This window comes from Orycteropus afer, unplaced genomic scaffold (assembly GCF_000298275.1).
Source record: "Orycteropus afer afer isolate SDZICR_OR568_19922 unplaced genomic scaffold, OryAfe1.0 scaffold00040, whole genome shotgun sequence".
Taxonomy (NCBI): domain Eukaryota; kingdom Metazoa; phylum Chordata; class Mammalia; order Tubulidentata; family Orycteropodidae; genus Orycteropus; species Orycteropus afer.
This window is the reverse complement of record NW_006921627.1, coordinates 11,200,865-11,221,772: the sequence shown is the minus strand read 5'-3', so window position 1 is coordinate 11,221,772 and position 20,908 is coordinate 11,200,865. Positions and strand designations below refer to the sequence as shown.

The 20,908-nt window shown below is 43.8% G+C and overlaps 1 protein-coding gene across 1 annotated transcript in view; it reads left to right on the top strand.

Moving 5' to 3' along the window:
* Positions 1-212: 212 nt before the first annotated feature.
* Positions 213-20,908, top strand: part of VWF (von Willebrand factor) — a 215,415-nt gene continuing 194,719 nt past the window's right edge. Inside the window, exons 1-4 of the mRNA XM_007937087.2 lie at positions 213-267; positions 1,686-1,850; positions 16,160-16,262; positions 16,556-16,764. Coding sequence (XP_007935278.1) covers positions 213-267; positions 1,686-1,850; positions 16,160-16,262; positions 16,556-16,764 — 532 coding nt within the window. The remainder of the gene's footprint in view (positions 268-1,685; positions 1,851-16,159; positions 16,263-16,555; positions 16,765-20,908) is intronic.

Below are 20,908 nucleotides of genomic sequence, written 5' to 3'. Positions count from 1 at the left end.
TTTTGTGCTTGACCCTGGCCAGGAGCTTATTTTTTGGGACCAACAGTCTTGGCTTAACCCATGTTCAAGGGGATAATGGGGTATTATGAGGATCAATCCTTTCTCTTGGTTTAAAAAATCATTTTCCCCATTTCAACCATCAACAGAAGTACCTACTAGTAGCCACGTATCTGGACAGTAATGACCAGCTCATTTCTCTTGCTTCTCTGCAGATGATTCCTGCTCAACTTGTGAGGGTGCTGCTTGTACTCGTCCTCACCTTGCCAGGTAGGTACCAAGGTGTTTGCACTCTTCGGTCCCTCCCTAGGGCCATTCAGAGCCCCCTTTCCAGGGGACAGTGGCTAAGTCTGAGATCACCTTTGTGCCCAGCCCTGTGTTAGGCTTGTGCTAGGACTGCCAGAGTCACCAGTTGCCTGGTTGATTCCACCATGAAGGTTCTGCAGACCCCACTACCCCTGACCTCATATTCCCTAGGGAGTAGGTGCCCACAAATGCCTTTTACTCCTATTGGGAAATTAAGCAGTACAGGGCCACACAGGACTGTCCTATATGATGGAGGTGAAGGGAGCAGGGAGAGGGAACCCAGAGCTGGAACAGAATTTAAGGACTGTAGTGGTCGACTAGTTGACCCTCTCGTGGTATAGATGAAGAAACTGAGGGTCAGGGAGGCCAAGATCAGTGCTTCCCTCCTGTGCCCCAGGCTTGTGTGCTTTTCTCCCCTTGCTATGATTCTATCACGGGCCTCCTGCTGATACTGACCTGTCTCTTCTTAGACCGCTCAGGCTAGCAACATCTAGCCTGCTGCTCATGAATTGGTCTGGGACAAAGTATACAAACATTTGTCACCCTTTCCTACGAAGTGGGTCCTGTCCAAGGGGGCCCAGAACACTTGGAGATTTACTGCTAACACTGAATGAGCGTGGCAGGAGAGTCCTTTGGGAGTTAACATATGACCCCAGGGGAGTTAACACTTTCTACACAGCTCTATGTGTCAGGCGCATGGGCTGATCTGTTTATGATTTAATCAGTTCAAGATATGCAGATAGATTTATGTACAAGGTGCTCATTGCAATCTGCTCACCATAACAGAAAATTTAGAAAAATGCTAAGAACCTAACAATAGAAGATTACACTATATACATTTAGATGCTAAATATAATGCAGCCATTAAAATTGTGTTTTGGAAGTATATAGAAAATGGTATGATAAATTCTTTACAGTATACTGAGGAGAAAAAGAGGAGATTATAAAGTTTGCACAGTATGATTGCAAGTCTGTAAAAAATCCACAACTGTATATATACTGTGAAATAGAATGGAAAGGTAAACACTAAAATATTAATTCTAGTTATCTCTGAATAGTGAGTTTTAATGTCTTCTTTGATGATTTTAATGTCTTTGTGTTTTTTCATGCATTCTCCAAATTTTCTACAGCAACCATACATTACTTTATAAATCAGTAAATAAACGTCATTAAAGCTAGGAGATAGAAGAAAAACACGTTCTTCCATTATTACTGAGCCCTGTGTCATATTTGGGGGTTGAAAGAAACAGCTTTGGCTTCATTTAGGGTGGAAAGTACTTCCTCATAGCCTAATTTCTATCAGGCACACCGTCATTTATACAAGGCCAGAGTGATTTGGGCTGGGGGTCCTAGTGGTACTCACCTGAAGTCTCTCCCTCCAGGGACTTTTTGCACAGAAGGGATGCCTGACGGGCTGTCTACAGCCCGATGCAGCCTCTTTGGAGATGACTTCATCAACACCTTTGATGAGAGCATGTACAGCTTTGCGGGACACTGCAGTTACCTTCTGGCTGGGGACTGCCAGAAACACTCCTTCTCGCTTCTAGGTGAGTCCAGGGCACTGAAGGAGGAACGCAGAGAAGGGAGGGTACAGCCTAGGTGTGTATGGAGGAGGTGGGGAGATGAGAAGTCCTATTTTCATGGCAATGCCTGAGTTCAGATTGCTGCTGAGAACATGGTGGAGAACGACCTTTCCCATTTGGCCTCTCCCTGTGGGAGCCAGGTGGGATGGAGTGTGTTCCCACGTTCCTCCAGTGGTTGTGTGTCCATTGCTCTCAGTCCAGACAAGGCTCTGGGAGCTCTGAAGCATCAAGAGAAAGGATGAACCACAAAATGTGCTGTAACATGTAAAACTCTTTGCAAAAGGGATGAATCATTTTCTTGGTGGTCTGTGTTATCTAACTTATATTGGGAGACCCTGTGTTATACAAATGGTTAATGTCCTCAGCTGCTAACTGGAAGATTGGTGATTCAGGTCTATCCAGAGGTCCCTTGGAAGAAAGGCCTGGCAATCTACTTTTAAAAAATCAACCATTGAAAGCTATGGAGCATAGTTCTACTCACACACATGGGGTTGCCATGAGTTGGAAGCGGTTCAGTGGCAAATGGTTTTTATCTTATGTTTATTCCTTCCTAAATTCCTGAACGGGAGCTCTGGTAGCATAGTGCCTAAGGCACTTGACTGCTAACCAGAAGGCTGGCGGTTCAAACCCACCAGCCACTCCTCAGAAGGAAGATGGGGCAATTGACTTCTGTAGTGATACTGCCTTGGAAACCCAAGGAGGGGTTGCTATGAGTCAGGTCTGCTCGATGGCACATAATAACAACAACAACAAGTTCTTGCAAAAGGAGGTCTGGTGGCATAGTGTCTAAGGCATTTGACTGCTAACCAGAAGGTTGGCAGTTCAAACCCACTTGATTCTTTGTGGAAGGAAGATGGGGCAATCCACTTCTGTAAAGATTTACCACCTCAGAAATCCAATGAGGGTGGCTATGAGTTGGAATTGACTCCATGGAAAGTGCTGGTACTTTATCAATGTTTTTGAATCCCCACAGCAACTCTGAGATGTAGGTATAGTCATTTCTGTTTTGTATATGATGCAAGGAAGTTATATAATTCACCTATGGCTTGACAGGTAATAAATGGAGGAGCTGGATTTCAATCCTGGATCTCTCAGGTTGAAGGAATTTTCCTCAATGCTGAGCAGAGAGGATTTTTTTTTTTTTTCCCAAGGCAGGAAAGTAGGGCTGGAGGCAGTGATGGAAGATTGTGGTTTGCAACCTACACACTCTAAGAATTAATTAGATGTGTGTGATATGTGAGAATCTCTGGATGGTGGAAGTGGTCAACGTGCTTGGCTTCTAATCAAAAGGTTGGAGGATTGAGTCCATGCTGAGGCTCCTTGGAAGAAAGACCTGGCTATCTACTTCTGCAAAATCTGCCTTTGAAGCACAGTTCTACTTCAATGCATGTGAGGTCATCATGAGTTGGAATCAACTCAATGGCTACTGGTTACTGATATGTGATGTATGAGGGAAGGCCCTCCACCTTGAACAGTAGAAATAGTAATGAACAGACCCCATTCAGACTCTTACATAAGATTCAGACAGTAAGACTTATGGGGGTAGTTACTCAATCAGTCAATAAGTACTGATGTAGCAACCTCTGTGAGTCTGCACTGGGCTAGACTCTGGGAGCTCAGTGAGCTGACAGTGACTTTAGGTATGTTCTCTTGCCTCTGTAGTGGCCTTTATAGTTATCTTCACTCCCTTTCCTGCCTCTGCTGGAAGATCTATCCCAGTTGTGACTTCAATGTATTGTCATTTTTCCAAATGCCCTGTGAGCCCCTCCAGGACAGGGACAATGTCTCATTCATCTTTGGTTCCTGGTGCTTAGCTCACTAGGGTCTCCATAATCACTGGCTGGTGAGAGGACCATGAAGCATGGTGCTGTCTTGTACCCATGAAGACACTGACAGGAGTTGATTTCATGAAGGAAGCATGGCAGCATGTGAGGGGTCTTGGGCAAGGATATTTGGGTTGGACAGAAAGGACTGAGGAGGGTGCTCTAGGCAGTGGGATAGTGTGAGCAAAGGGGAAGAGGCTGGCAGGAGCAGGTGTTCATTAAGTAGAGCTCAGTGAGGATTTCAGAGTGGCTGGTGTGGTGGTGTCAGACTCCAGCATGAATTGGGATCACCTGGAAGGCTTGTTAAACACAGATCAAAGAGTTGCTGACTCAAGAGAGCTGGAGTGGAACCCACATATTTGCATTACTAACAACTTCCCAATTAATGGTGCTGCTGCTGGCCTGTGGGACAGACTTTGAGGACAACTGGGTTGGAGAACAGTGGGATATAAGGCAGGATCATAGGGTGAAGCTGATTTTGGAGGGTCTTGAAGTCTGATGGGATATGTCGCTTGATTAAGCAGTCTGGAGGAGCTAGCATCAAGTGTTGTGTAGCAGAGAAGGGTCAAGAAGGAATTTGTGCCTTTTTTTTTCCCCCTGAGAGGGAAAGAGGAGGGAGGCAAGGCATCCTGGGTCACGGTAACCAAGTGGGAGGTGGAAAGGGCCAGAACCATCTTTGGGTGTCAAAAGTCAAGGAAGCCATCCTGAACACTGAGCTTCTGGGTCCCACTTTGCTTCAGAGACAGCAGATGGGGACTGACGTGGGAGAGCAGCTGCTAGAGAGAAAAAGTGTCGCCTCACATCCCTTGGGAAGCTGAAAGCTCAGGTCCTTCAACCTTAGATGGCCCCAATGTTTGTTTTCACTGGATTTTGCTACCTTGAAAATCCCAGTGGAATAGTGGTGTGGTTGCACATGATCCATGTCATGGAATTGTACAAGTAAAATTTGTTGAATTGATAAATGTGTTATGTATATTTTTACCACAATAATAATAATAAAAAATCCTAGAGGAGATAATTCAGATCCCCTATGTAAGATGGCTAAGGGGGTGTCAGTGAGGATGGAGGGTTGGAAATGTCAGGAGGAAGATTTTGAAGGAAGAAATAATAATGATAATAAAAGTGACATCCTAAGTACTCCTTGGAGTTCCCAGGGATGGGGGTGCTATGGAGACACTGTGGTTCCTAGGAGGGAGGTTGTTGGCATGACTCCAGGGTCTGGTTAGCTCAACTCTACTGTGGACTTCCTACCCCAGAGAAAGGCTTGTAAATAACACTCAATGAAATCTTAGAGCTGTTACACTGAGGAATTGCACCTAATGTCACGAAACAGAAAATATATAAATTGTTGAATGGAAAACTAATTTGCTCTGTAAACTTTCACCCAAAGTACCAAACAAGCAAAAACCTTAGTTCCAGGGACTAAGAATAGATTCTGGGCTCAGGGAGCCAAGATGGTATGTTGGGAAAGTTCCTTCCTTATACTTAAAAACAACTAAAGACCTCTCCCCATTTAGGAAAAGCTGGGCTGTGCCGTGCCTCTGGGCTATCATTATCCCCTCCTCTGGGGGTAGGGGGCTGACTAATCAGGTCCATTCCAGCAATGGCCCATTCAACGTGCACTGACAGTTGTTTTCTGTTTCCTGGGACCTAACAGAGTCCTTAAGGAGGTCTGGTGGCATAATGCCTAAGGCATTTGACTGCTAATCAGAAGGTTGGCAGTCAAACCCACCAGCCACTCCGTGGAAGGAAGACTGGGCAATCAACTTCCATAAAGATTTATTGTCTCAGAAACCCAAAGGGGGTCGCTATGAGTCAGAATCGACTGGAGGGCAGTAAGTTTAGTTTTTGGTTTTTGAGAATGGAGTCCCTGGATGGTGCAAACAGTTCACGTACTCGGTTGCTATCTGAAAAGTTGGAGGCTCGAGTTCACGCAGAGGTGCCTCAGAAGAAAGGCCTGGTGATCTACTTCTGAAAAAAAAACCCAGCAATTGAAAACCCTATGGAGCACAGTTCTACTATGACACACGAGTCACCATGAATTGGAGTCAATTTGATGCCCACTGGTGGTCCTGCTTCCAACAGAAAGTGAAAGCATGGAAAGAACCATAGCTGGGGTCTGAAAACTTGCATTCCTGTTTCCATTCTACCATTTTACTCCATTTTTTAGGAAACCTGCCCAATGTCTCTCAGTTCTGGTGGTGTAGAGGTTCAGGCATTTGTCAGTTAACCAAAAAGTTCAGGGGTTTGAACCCATCAGCTGCTCGCTCTGTGGAAGAAAGATAGGGTAGTTTGCTTCTGTGAAGATTCATCGCCTTGGAAACCCAATGGGGGTCACTATGAGTTGTAATCAACTCAATGGCAGTGTGGTAGTTAAGGTTATGTGTCAACTTGGCTGGGTCTGATTTTGACTGGCTGGGCAACTGGATGTAGTCATTCCCCATTATGAGACGGGGAATCAACTCCATGGTGGAATCTACTGTGAGCAGCTGAACAGCTGCCTTAGGGATATGGTCTGCTTCCAGTAGGAAAGAAGATGCTTTGCGAAAGGTCTTGAGCTTCTTGGTGCATCTGGATCCTGCATTTGGCCAAGTCATCAGTGATCTGCCATGTTGTCTGCCAATCTTGGGACTGTTTAACTAGTGGCCTGTCATGTTGCTTCATAATCTTGGGACTGTGCGTTTTACTTATTGACCTTGGGTTTGTCAGCCTCAGCAGCCACCAGCTGCCTGAGTTAGGAGAAGCCTCTAGCTTCAGTGGTCCAGGAGCTGAAATCCAAGGTCGAGGGGCCTTCACCCAACCCCTAGAGCTGACACTTTGAACTCAGATTTCTAGCCTTCTTAACTGTAAAGGAATAAATCCTTGTTTGTTAGAAACCTTTACTTGTGGTATTTTCTGTTAGAGCAGCACTAGAGAACCAAAGCAGGCAGTGAGTTTTTTTTTTTTTTTCTCAAAGGGAGATGCTATGAGGATCCAGTAAGATAAATTATTTGATGGTGTGAAGTGTTACCCAAACATTAGTCATTGAAGCAGCCAACTTAATATCTGCATATTCACTTGTTGGATGTGCACGTGGATGAGACCAGAGGCTGTTGTGGTCTTTGGGTATTTGTTTCAAGGTCAAGGTAATGTCAGTTATCTTTGCCTTTCCTCCATCATATTCATATGGGTTTGCACCAGAGGTACAACCTTTTCTAGGTTTCAGTGGCCAAGAAGGAATTTGAAGCACTGTGGGCAAGCTCTCTAGTTCCAAATATCTCAGTGGGATTCCTTACTGGGTAGTTATTCTTTTCTTGTAAAAACTTGCTGTTTTGAGCAAGAGAGGACAAGTAGATCACTCTACTCAAAATATGTGTCTTTGCACAACTTCAGGTTTATTAATACATAAGAATATCAACAAACCAAAGGTGGCTGCCTCCACACACAAAGGACTTACACAAGCAAGAGTAGATAAACAGTACTTAACAGCCAGTGTCAGGGCTGAGTTTGTGGACAATTCCCAGTGTCTGCAGTTCTTGTGATGAGGTCTGTAGTGATGCCTTCTTCACCTTGGTCCTGTTAGTGTTGGTGTTTGCTCTATTGGACTCCAGAAGAGGAGTTAGGAGTAGTATCTCATATGAAGTATATGGGCTTAGATTGCACGTGAGGGCTTCTAGGGTGGCAGGCATCCTGCTTTGCCTCGAGATACTCTCTGGATGGAAGCCCCAGTAGGGCTGGTGCAGGGTGACCCAGTGGGGCTGGTGCAGGGTTGCCCCGGATGAGCTGCTGCTGCCCATTGATCCCCTGCACCAGAGATTCCCAGAATGTGCCTGCTACTACTCACATTGGCCACTAATGGCAGTTACCTTAACCTCAGTGACACTTTGGCTGCTCTGAGCAGATAGAACACCACACTGCTAATGTGTGGGTTTAGAGTGAAATCACTCTCAATACTGCCTGCCTCAAAACGGAGTCTCCTCCACCAGACCTGGGTGTGGTCTCGAGATAGTGAGGGACAATGTACACCTTTGCTGCTTGGCTCAGGGGGTCAGACTCTCGCTAGGCGATGGCTCTGGTATTGCTCTGAGCAATGGACTGCCAATCTGCTGATCCTTACATATTCCATAATCAGGATTTTCCCATTTTGTCTTTCTATATCAGACTTGTTCTGTCTTTTCTGTTAGCTTGTCCAGTCCTTGGTTACTTCTGTCACACACTTATCATCACACTTATTTGAACATTTGTTCACTACAATTCATTAACAAACTTCTTATTTTACTATTACACTTGTTCACTACACTTGCTGTCCATCAAGTGTCAATTTTCTAGTAGGTATCAACCTAAATCAAGCTATAGATCAATAATCACACTTTAATGTAGATTGATTTGATTTCCACCAAAAATTGTGCTACGATCATCAGAGAGAAGAGGTGTTTGTGTGTGTGTGTGTGTGTGTGTGTGGTGGTGTTGGGATGTGTGTGTGAGGATGTGGTTTTGGGAGGAGAGAAATAATCTAGAGGCTGGATCTGGGAAGGTTGGCCAGGTGTTGGTGCTTTAGGGGGCAGACAGAGGCCACAGGGGGCCCAGCACTGGAACCTCCAGTTTCAGTTTTCATGCTGCCCTGGTTCTGTCCTGCACACCTTCTGTTCCATTGTTCTCCAATGACATCCTGTTTCCTTGCAAATTAACATTCCTCTCTGAGTGCCATTGGCCCTTGCTCACTTCCTGGGTAAAGTGTTTACATCCATGCAGAAGGACCACCTGGTGCAAAGGGAAGGCCCTGTTCTTTGATCCTGGTTCCTGGTCAAATAGGTTTCAGGAGCTGTGGCCAAAACTACAGCTCTCCTGGTCAGTCAGTACAGGGGCCAGGCAGAGACTACAGGAGTCCTGGCTCCTCCTGCTCTGTAGACTGCTCTTCCTAAGCCTGAGCTGCAGGACCTGGCTCCCAAACCAACCCAGAGAGAGAACCAGAAACAACTAAACTGCTGAGTCACTTGCCCAGATGTGCCCCCTTCTGCATCATAAAAAGGGCGAGATCACTGTTTCTAGGAGTTTGGAGGAGAATCTCCTGCATCAGAATCATGAGGTGGAGAGTGGGGAGTTTGAGAAAAATGCTGATTAGTGAGTGCCACACTAAAGGTCAAGAAAGCACCCAGATCTGACTTGTTCCAGCTGCCTGTCTGCTCCTGAAAGGCCTTTGGATGCCTCTCTCTCCAAAATGCTGTGGAGGCCTTGCTCTTCAGTTTGGGTCTCAATCAGTGAGTTCAAGAGGCCAGACAGGAGCCACAAGGAGAGCTTCACTGGGGCGTTGTGGTCTCACAGGGTGGACACCAACCTCTTTTTTCTAAAATTACAGGAAATGCTAACATGCAGGTCACGAGTGAGGGAGTCCCTCTGGCGCTCACTGCTACTTTCTGAGGGCTCATCTTCCTGATGGTTGTGTATCACCACATTCCCTCCACCACACCCTCATGGAGAGGAACAAAGCAACAAGACACAATGCTAATTTTGAGTTTTCTGTGTTAGTGGTTAACTGAATCCAGAGTATGCAGATGTTCTGTGAGGAAGCTTTGGAGGTGGAGTCAGAAAACCTGTGTGTAGGGTCTGCCCCATTACCACTGTAAACCAATAAATTTCAATTAGGGATATTGGATCCACTCTACCCCCTGGCCCCAGAGGGACATTTGGCAATGTCTGAAGACATTAACTTATGATTGTCACAATTGTGGGTGGTGTTGATGGTAATTTACTACTTGCGTCTAGCAGATAGATCTGCTAAGCATCTATAATACTTAGGACAGCCACTACAACAGAGAATTACCTACCCAGCCCCAGATGCCAATGGTGCTGTGGTAGAGAAATTCGGTTGTAAATTTAGGCCTCAGTTTCTCCCTCCATAAAATGGAGTCAGCCTAGATCAGTGTTTTTCAAACTGAGTCACAACCTGTGAGTCATAAAATTAATTTAATGGTGGTAACAAGCATTTTAAAAAATTAAATGGAATAGAATGTTTTGCTGTTGTGTGTGTGCTGGGTCATGAAGTAAAATGTGTTTTTAACTCTGAGTTCTGGGCCAAAAAGTTTGAGAACTACTTGTTTAGATGATCTCCAAGATCATTCCAGCTGCCATAGTATGTTTCTCTTGTCCAGGACATACTTTCAAAACTCCCATTGCCACCCTTTCCCTGTGGATTGACTGCTCTTATTGCCTCCCTCAACCCTCTAGGGTCAGGAGTCCCACAGGCTCTGGGGAGTGTGCAGCTCAGTCCCCAATGACCTTCACAATCCTAGCCCACTCCTGCCCTATCTTTGGCCCTGTTGTTAGGTTCTGTCAAATCAGTGTCTACTCATAGCAAACCATGTGACAGAGTAGAACTGCCCTATAGGGTTTTCTTGGCTATAATCTTTATGGGAGAAGATCACCAGGTCTTTCTCCTGCAGAACTACTGGGTGGGTTCAAACTGCCAAGTTTTTGGTTAACAGCTGAACACTTAACCATTTTGCCATGAGGGCTTCTTGCTGCTATTTTTGATTGGTCTCTAGGGGAGCCATTGACTTAGGTGCCCTCCATTTGGTTCTGACTTCTTTGCACAATAGAACAAACCACTGCCTGCTCCTGCGCCATCCTCACAATCCTTGCTATGCTTGAGCTCATTGTTGCAGCAACTATATCAATCCATCTTATTGAAGGTCTTCCTCTTTTTCACTGAACCTCTATCAAGTGCTCAAATAAGTTCTTTTGGAAGGATCAGTACAAGGTTGGTTCCTATGAGGCAAAGGTTAAAGATGTCCCAAATATCCAGCTACTCCAAACTGCTGTACCACTCCATCATTTCTAATATCAACTACTACTTCTCCCCTCAGTACTTTCCCTGCTGTCTGAGGGTTCCATAATTTGGTGTAACTTCTCACAGAACTCACAGACTGCTAAGGAAATGGCTCACTGAGTTGTGGAGGCTGGCAAGTCCCAAATATATGGGTCAGGTGTCAGTCTGGAGCATTTTCCTCACTCACATGGTTGCAGAGGTCAACAAATCGAAATCAGCTGCCATCTCAAATCCCAAGAAACAGAGGTCAGATGATGATGGGGCAGGTGCAGGATCCAGAGCAAGAGAGCCAACTTTCCCCAGAGCATTTATATATATTGGATGCAGACCATGCTCTCAAGGAAACTAAGGATAGTGACTTGAGTCACACTTTGGTGATGATTCAAGATACATCCCACCGTAATCCTGCCTCATTAACATAATGGACAACTCACTTCAAAATGGGACCATAACCACTGGCATAGAGGCTAGGATTTATAGAACATCACAACATGGAGGACAATGGCTAGAAGGATCTTATTAAGTACTTCACTGCACTGCACCCAGTCATTCTCCAGGCACTGGTCCCTCCTGATAATATGACCAAAGCCTGAGAGATGAAATCTAGCCATCCTCACTTCTAGGGAGCATTCTGGCTATGCTTCTTCCAAGACAGATGTGTTTGTTCTTCTGGAAGTTATAATATATTCAATATTCTTTGCCAAGACCATAATTCAAATGCATCAATTCTTCTTCAGTCTTCCTTATTCATTGTCTAGCTTTCACATGTAATGACACTATTGAAAAAACTGTGACTTAGGTCAGGAATAGTCCTCAAAGAGACATCTTTGCTTTTTAAAGAGGTCTTTTGCAGCAGACTTGCCCAGTGCAATAATATACATCATTTGATTTCCTGACTGTTGCTACCATGGGCATTGATTGTGGATCCAATTAAAATGAAATCTTTGACTACTTCAATCTTATCTTCATTTATCATGATGTTGCTTATTGGTCCAGTTGTGAGGATTTTTGTCTTCTTTATGTTGTGGTGTAATCCATATTGAAGTCTTTGATCTTCATCAGTAAGTACTTCAAGTCCTATTCACTTTCAGCAAGCAAGACTATATCATCTGCATATTGCAGGTTGTTAATGAATCTTCTTTCAATCCTGATGCCACGTTCTTGGGGAGCTTGTTACCATAATCTAAATCATTCACTTTAGGATCCCAAATACCTGGAAAGGGTGAAGACCCTGGGGTAGCCAGCCCTACCTCCTGGATTTAACAATAGCACCTAGGTCTGGTCCCCACTCTGTCATCACTCATTAGCTCTGTGACTATGGGCAAGTTACCTTGAGGTTTAGCCACCTGGGTAGATCCAAGTTCTCCAGCCAGTGGGGTCAGGCTTCTTTTCTTATTGAAATTCTTATGCAGTGGGAACATCAGAGTGCTGTCTTATATTTTTTCCTGCTTCCTTCTTGTTTGATTTTCTGCTTCTGTTGAACTCTTGGCTTGTCCAGGCTTGCAGGCCCTAGTTTTCAACTGTATAATGGCCTCTAGGTTTTCCTATAGTTCCTGCTCAGCTCTGCTTCCTTTGGAACAACTGATTTGTTCAGGGGGTTGTTAAAACAAAAATAATATAAAGCCAATAATGGAAATTGATTGATGTTTATTCAGTTTACAATTTGAAAATTGGGGAAATATTTCCTGACTAAAGAGTCAAAAAGATTCCCAAGAAGAAAGCTCTTTCACAGATTTTTATATTTCATTTTATCACTAGTACATTGCCATAGAAAAAGGGCCATAAAATGTTTACATAATAATTCATGGATATGTATTTTCTTGAAGAACAATTCAGATAATTACTGATTTACCCCCAAAACATCGCTCTAGTTTGACCTTTGGAGTTTCTGTTGCAAAACTGCACATATGTAATTCTTTAAAAGAACACAATGTCCAAGGCAAAACATTCTTTGCTAATTAAGCTGGACTATTGTTTGACTTGCACCTGGTTGCTAACTGAAAGGTTAGAAGTTTGAACCTACCAGTGGCTCCCCAGGAGAAAAGACCTGGTGACCTGTTCTCATAAAGATTAAAAACAAAACAAAACAAAAACAACCAAACTTTCACTGCTATTGAGTCAGTCTCGACTCATAGCGACCTCTCCTTGGGTTTCTGACATGGTATCTCTACAGAAGTAGATTGCCCAATCTTCCTTCCGAGGAGTGGCTGGTGGGTTTGCATAAAGAATGCAGCCTAGGAAAACCTGTAGTGCAATTCTGCTCTGCCAGGTAGTGTTGCTGAGTTGGAATTGACAACACACAATGGCAACAATAGTGTTTGGCTTAAAGGTGACTTTTAGAAGACCAGTTCTCTCAAGGCTCAAGATTCAAAGATCATCTCAGGGAAGCAGCTTGGTGGTGGTGGTGGTGGTGGTTGTGATGGGGTTACCTCACTCTCCATGGAATCCAGGAATCTGGATTTCATGAGAGTTAAAAATTGCGTTCCTCAAGATTGTACAACTTTGAAAGTCTTGAAGAGCTATTGATCTGCAACTGCAGGCCAGTGAGTGACCCCAAGGTGCTTTGTTGCATCTAATGCATTTCTTACCCATCCTTCTGTCACAGTTTGTGACAGATTTGTTCTTGTTCATCTTTTTTGAATACCCAGGGGAGAGAGTGCCTGCAAGAGGGACAGGTGCACAGGGATTCCCATTTCTAGGAGGGAGAGATTGTTGGCTCAGAAGTGAGATACTGGTCGAGTTACCCTGGGAAGCAGGGACAGAATCACCTGTCCCACTGTCCTGTCATACTGGGGATGGGAGGGAGACTCATACTGATGAAAAATGGGTTCTGTGGTCATAAGAGACCAGAGTTCCAGATCTCTGGACGAGGACATCCCCCTCTAGCAGACAGGGGCATCTTCTGCTCTCCTGGTGTCCATTGAGAGGGTAATGAATGGATTGTGCCCTGTTGCATAGGCTTACCCCAGGCTGCTATGTGGTGTTCAGGGTGTTGGCCTCAGAAGAGGCTGAGGAAGGGATTTGAGTTTGGGCCCATTGTGAATACCCAGGGAGCAAGAGTGTTCCTGAGAGGAATTGGAAACTGATGGTAGTTGCTAGGATGACCAATTTGTTTGTTTTTCTTGACATTTTACTATGGAAATTTTCAATCATACAGAAAAATGGAAAGTTTATAACAGTGAACACCCATATATCCATCATTAAGATTCTACCATTAATGTTGTGCTAAATTTGGCCTATCCATTTTCTGTCCAGTTCTGTTTGCTTTTCTTTGACTACTGTCTTATGCTCAGAAATTGTGCTCAACATTTAAAGATTGACTGACTGCAAAAACTGTTCTAAGTGAAATGCAGAATGCACAAGACTTGCCACCTTAAACAGGAGAAAAAACCTTTGACTTGGTGGGCAATTCCTGTTCTCCTTGTCAGTAGCCCTGTTGAATGCGGCTTGTGGGCTGTTAAGTGGTCTGTGAGCCTTTCCTGGAGGTATCTGAGCTGCAAATGGTATATATCATTCAAGACTCTATTCTTAGAATGGGCTTGTTGTTTACATGTGACAGCCCTTACTGTAATCTCACCAGAAGCAAGCCTGTTTTCTAGCTCATTCTGGTTGGTTGGAATGTATCTATGTGTGTTCAGACCCTACTGAGGAACTCCTCCTCTCAGACCTCTGCTCTGCTGTGAGGTGACCTCTTCCTTGGCTCTCTTTATCTGTGGCCCTGGCCACAGCAACACCACTTCAAGAGTCAACAAACCTTCCCAAATTTCCTCACAGAGCTCCCTGCCCCCTTTTTGCTGAGGACCTGGAGTGCACATTTGCCTGTCTCTCCCAAGAGAAGACATATTTCCACATTCCTAAGGCTAGCCTTTCAATCTGGGTTCTATGTCCCATCCCCTTAGGAATACTAAGGGACCATGTGCCTACATTTGGCTTTTTCTCCAGCATCTTTCATCTCTCTGTTTTTACTGGTTGCCCTTTATATTCCCTATTTCCATTGATTTCTTAGCCTCTTGGAGACTAAATCTCTATATTGTCTGTTCTGGTTCCTTCATTTCCTACAGTTTTCTTTGAATACTGAGGACCCAGCACAAATATAGGTTCTCAGTGACTAGCTGTGAAATTGTTGGATCTTGTTAATGCTGTAGAAGATGTGTCTCTTTCCTGCTCTCCTCCTACAGCCAACTGCCATCACCTGTGTCTCTGTGTTCACCCTTCACAACCAGAGCATCATCAGAGGCTATTTTATCATGTTGTTTTAGTTATTCAAACACCTCAAATTGCAATGTGATAGTTAATTGCAGATGAGTTGGCTCCAACTCATGGCGATCTTATGTACAACAGAATGAAACATTGCCTGGTCCTGCACCATGATCATTGGTATGTTTGAATCCATTGTTGTGGTGATTGTGTAGTGCATTCCAATCTATTCTGTTGTGATCCATAAGGCTCACACTGGAAACCTCTAACTTTTAGAAGTAGATCTCCAGGTCTTCCTTCCTAGCTTGTCTTAGTGTGGAAGTTATGAGCAAACCTACCCAACATAGATGACCCTGCTGGTATTTGAAATACGAATGGCATAACTTCCAGCATCAGAACAATATGCAAGTCACCACAATATGACACTCTAATAAATGGGTGGTGGTCTAATGGCAATATTGATCATTTATTGAGTCCTTAATAAGTTCTGTGCGCCATGTGCACTATAACTATGACATCCCTAAACTTCTCCCAGAGATTCAAATTCAGTAAACTAAGGTGGGATTCATGAATTTCCATCTTAAAGAACCCTGACATTTTGATTTAGGTTGTCCTAAGATCACATTTTAAATAATACTACCCTAGAGTACCTGTTGCCACTCTGGGTCAGTGGTTAAGGAATTAGGCTACTAACCAAAAGTTTGGCAGTTTGAACCCACCAGCTTCTCTGTGGGAGAAAGATGAGGCAGTCTATTTCAACAAAGATTTACAGCCTTGGATACCCTACTGGACAGTTCTACTCTCTTTTTTTTTGGAGAGTATCTGTTGAGGAGCTCAGGTGGTGCAGTGGTTAAGCACATGGCTGCTAAGCAAAATGTTAGCAGTTCAAACACACCCATTGGCTCCACTGGAGAAAGACTCAGCCAAGATTTCAGCCAAGAAAACCCTCTGGGGACAGTTCTCTCTGTCACTTGAGGTCACTCAGAATCAAAGCCTAACAATAACAATAGAATTACCTGTTACCAATAGCTCTTACCATTGGTTTTATTTGCTGCCTTACAATATATTCAATTACTGCATGCATGTCTTATCTTTATGCTTAGATTGCAATCTCCCAGAAGGAAGAGGTCATGCTTTACATTTTTCTTTCATGACATGTAATGGCCCACTAGAGGGCTATGTACCCAAAAGGTACTCAATGAATATTTTTAGATGAATGGAAAGATGAGTGAGTAAATGAGATTTTTTGAGAGATTTTTCTTGTCTGTTTATGAAGGCTTTTTTGGAGGGGAGTTTTCTGATGAGATAAATTATAGGAATAATGATAATAAATAAATAATGATTATATATATATATATATATATATATATATATATATAATATATTCATAATTATCTTTGTTCCTCACAATTATTAGTAATCACCACTGCTAATTATTTTTCTTTCAGGGAACTTCCAAAATGGCAAGAGAGTGAGCCTCTCTGTGTATCTTGGGGAATTTTTTGACATTCATGTGTTCATCAATGGTTCTGTGATGCAGGGGGACCAAAGGTAAGTCAGAAGCCCAGAATGTCTTAATTAGAAAGGACCCTGGAGATCCCCTTGCCACATCTCCCTCATTTTTCAGATGAAGGAGCTGGAACTCACAGAGGAAGTAAATGTGCCCAGAGGTAGTGAGTAGTCAGGCTGGATGACAGCCCAATCTCTCAACTACTGGTCTTGACCTTCAGCTCCATTCCACAATAATCTGAAACCTATAGCCTGGGATTTGGGTTGAAATGTGGGAAGGATGTCCAGAAAATCTATAAGAAGCCCACTTCCTGACAGACTTCTTTCCCTTGCAGTGTCTTCATGCCCTATGCCTCCAATGGGCTGTATCTGGAAATGGAGGCTGGGTACTACAAGCTGTCCAGTGAGGCCTATGGCTTTGTGGCCAGGATCGATGGCAGTGGCAACTTCCAAGTCCTGCTGTCAGACAGATACTTCACCAAGACTTGTGGGCTGTGTGGCAACTTCAATAGGTTTGCTGAAGATGACTTTGTGACCCAGGAAGGTAAACTTCGCTGGGATGCTGTTCCCCGAAAGCGTGTTTATGTTCATTACTTCCCTGCTCATGAACTTTCACTAACATTCCTCCTGGCATTGAAGCCTTCCACAACCTCAACTCAATTTATTTTGCCAGCCTTATCTTTTAGCATTCTACATCACTGCCTTGACTTTTGGTCAAACCAGATCTTGGAGCTCCTCAAGTCTGACTTTTTTCACCTTTGAATTCTTCATTACAACATACACATGTGTAAAAATGACTTGGTGGGGGAGGAGTCTGACCTCGTCTAACTTCAACAAGCGGGGAGAAATCACCCTTAGCAGCATTAGCCCAAAGCTGATTGCTATGAGGTGGAGCTCAGATATGTCTCGTCTCTCCAAAATTTTTACCAATTATGACACTAGCCATCCCTTCTACTGCACTTTCTACTTCTCTGATGAGTTCAGTAATTTGTTGCAATGGCCACACAGAACTCACAGATAATACTCATGATTATGGAGTTTGTTAGTGAAGTAATAGGTTACAATTCAAGATCAGGAAAGAATCAGGATACAGTTCTTCAGTCAGAGCCTCTTCTCAGAGGTGTCTACAGGAAGGCTTCTCTCTGGCTCTCAGCCTTTCAATGTTTGGCCCCTTGGCCCTCTTGGGCTGGCCCAGCTTCTGCCCTGCTATGGCAAGTGTTATAAAGCTCTTCAGCTCCACCAATACATGCTCAAAGGCACCCAACTCCTGTCAATAAGTCTCCTGCCCCAAAACACTCAGCTCTCTTGCTTCGTGGGCTGAAGAGCCAATGGTGTTGTGTCCTGCCAGTCTCCTGGTTTTGCTGCCTCTGATGTTTTTTCTTTTTGCCATCTCTTACTGTCTTTGGTGTTACAGCTCTCTGCTTCCTGGTTCTAGGAGGTTCCCAGTGCAAGGACTCCAGGTCCAAAGGAAGCATTCTGTTCCTGTCTCTTCTTGGTGGTAATGAACTGCCCCTTTCCACCTGTGGGATGGCTCATTTTAGAGGAATGATAAAACTGACCAATCCCCTTGTTAGGGTTCCGTACTTGTTAGGGTCCAACTCCCCACATCATAGAGACTTATGGTGCAATGAACCCTTTTATATGGCCCTTCTAGCCACATATGGTCTTGTGTCTCCCACAAAATGATTGAGTAGGACTTTGAAAATAAGATATTCATGATCCACCAAGGAGATTGGATAGACTGATAATAATGTAAGTAAGGTTCATGGAACTCATATGTGGGTGGGACCTTCTAATAATGCAAATAAGGCACATGGAACCCTAAGGATGGGATTGGTCAGTTTTGCCATCCTATTAGCATTAAAATGAGCTCATCTAGAGATGAAGGAGGGGGTACCTCACTACCACCAAGAAAGAAGACCCAGGAGTGAAGTGTATCCTTTAGACCTGTGTCCCTGTGCAGAGAAGCTCCTAGACCTGAGACAGAACTGTAATACCAGAGGTGGCATGAAATGGTGAGAAGCAGAAGAGAAATGATGGCAGCAGAACCAGGAGACTGGTGCAAGGTAGGACCATGGGCTTCCCAGTCCATGAGCGAAGAAGCTGCAGTGGGTGTGCTGAATTATGGAGTGAGAGAGCTGAGAACCTTTGGCTGAGGCTTACTGGCAGAGTGGAATGACTCTGGGCAGTTATTGGTACAGCTAAAGAGCTTTGTCAATGATAGTAATGCTGTCAGTGATAGGATAGTATCCATACACCTACAGGGAAGACAGTTAATATGACTTTTATTCAAATTTATGTACCAACCACCAAAGCCAAAGATGAGGAAATTGAAGATTTTATCAACTTCTGCAGTCTGAAATTGACTGAACGTGCAATCAAGGTGTGTTAATTATCACTGGTGACTGGAATGCAAAAGTTGGAAAAAAAGAATCTCCAGTAGTTGGAAAATTTGGCCTTGGTGACAGAAATAACACTGGAGATTACATGATAGAATTTTGCAAGACCAATGACTTATTCATTGAAAACAACAACACAAATGGTGACTATACACATGGACTTTGCCAGATGGAGTACACAGGAATCAGATTGACTACATCTGTGGCAAGAGGTGATGGAGAAGCTCAGTATCTTCAGCCAAAACAAGAGCAGGAGCTGATTGTGGAACAGACCATCAACTGCTCATATGCAAGTTCAACTTGAAGTTGAAGACAATTAAAGTAAGTCCATGAGAGCCAAAATATGACCTTGAATATATTCTTCCTGAATTTAGAGACCATCTAAAGAACAGATTTGATGCATTGAACACCAGTGACTGAAAACCTGAAGAACTGTGGGATGACATCTGTGGTAGTAAATTTATCTGGTAAAGCTTTTCTAGTCATAAGTCTTTGTAAACTCCAAGGTGGAATTTGCCATGAGCAACCGAGGAGCTCCTGATTGCTAGTGTTATCCACCTGGGGTATTTCTGTTGAGCAGTGGCACAAAGCAATGTTCTGGGAAGTTCACTCTCTCTTAGGTGCTTAGAATTCTGGTTAGTTTGGCCATTCTGCCAGGCTCAAAAGGAGGCCTCTTAGAGGCAGTGAAAAGGATGTGCTGCTGAGAGCAACACACTCCTGAGAGACACTTGCTCCTAAGAGACATGTGCTGCTGGGAAAGAGATGTAAGAGACATGCATTGCTGAGATAGACACTGAGACACACGGATTGCTGGGAGAACGGCTGAGAGAGACTGTTGGCTGAGAGACAGCAGGCTGAGAGAGACTGAGCATTTTTCCTCAACTTGAATTGTAGTCTGGTGCTACCCTAATAAACTCCATAATCTGTGAGTTCTGTGTGGCCACTGCAGTGAATTATCAAACCCAGCAGAAAGATGGTGAGTGCTGCAGGAGGAACGGTTGATGTCAGGGTTGGTGAAAGGGCTGGAGGGAGGCAGCATGCCTGGCCCGCAGGAATAGGCCTTGAGCTACTGATGGTGATTCTGTCTTCCTCTTGTGGAGTTAGAGGAGGTTGGGAGATGTGGCCTTCTTGCCCCTTTAGCAACATCAAGAACATCATCCATGAAGAAAGCAACAGGTCATTGAAAAGACAAGAAAAGAAGAAAAGACCAAAAGGGATGTCAAAAGAGACTCTGAAATTTGCCTTTGAGCAGAGAGTAGCTAAAGCAAATGGGAGAAAAGACAAGATCAAAGAGCTGAACAGAAGATTTCAAAGAGCAGCTCGAGCAGACAAAGCCAATTACTATAATGAAATGTGCAAAGACCTAGAGTTAGGTAACCAAAAGGGAAGAACATGCTTGACATTTCTCAAGCTGAAAGAACTGAGGAAAAATTTTAAGCCTTGAGTTGCAATATTGAAAGATTCTATGGGCAAAATATTGAATGATGCAGGAAGCATCAAAAGAAGATGGAAGGAATGCACAGAGTCACTGTACCAAAAAGAACTGGTTGATCTTCAACCATTTCATGAGGCAGCATATGATCAAGAACTAATGGTTTTGAAGGAAGAAGTCAAAGCTGCATGGAAGGAATTGGCAAAGAACAAGGCTCCAGGAACTGAAGAAATACCCACTGAGATGTTTAAACAAATGGATGCCTCACTGGAGGCACTCATTTGATCATGCCAAGAGATTTGGAAGACAGCTACCTGGCCAACTGACTGGAAGAGATCCATATTTGTACCCATTCCAAAGAAAGGTGAGCCCACAGGATGTGGAAATTATCGAACAATATCATTAATATTGCACACAATAAAATCTTGCTGAAGATAATTTAAAAACGGTTGCAGCAGTATATTGACAGAAGTGCAAGCTGGATTCAGAAGAGGACATGGAACAAGGGATATCATTGCAGATGTTAGCTGGATCTTGGCTCAAAGCAAAGAATACCAGAAGGATGTTTACCTATGTTTTATTGACTATGCAAAAACATTTGATTGTGTGGATCATAACAAACTGTGAATAACATTGAGAAGAATGGGAATTCCAGAACATTTAATTGTACTCATGAGGAAACTATCCAGGAGGCTGTTGTTTGAACAAAACAAGACTCCATGTGGTTTAAAATCAAGAAGGGAGTGCATCAGGGTTTTATCCTTTCACCATACTTATTCAATCTATATGCTGAGCAAATAATCCAAGAAACTGGACTATATGAAGAAGAATGTGGCATCAAGATTGGAGGAAGAACC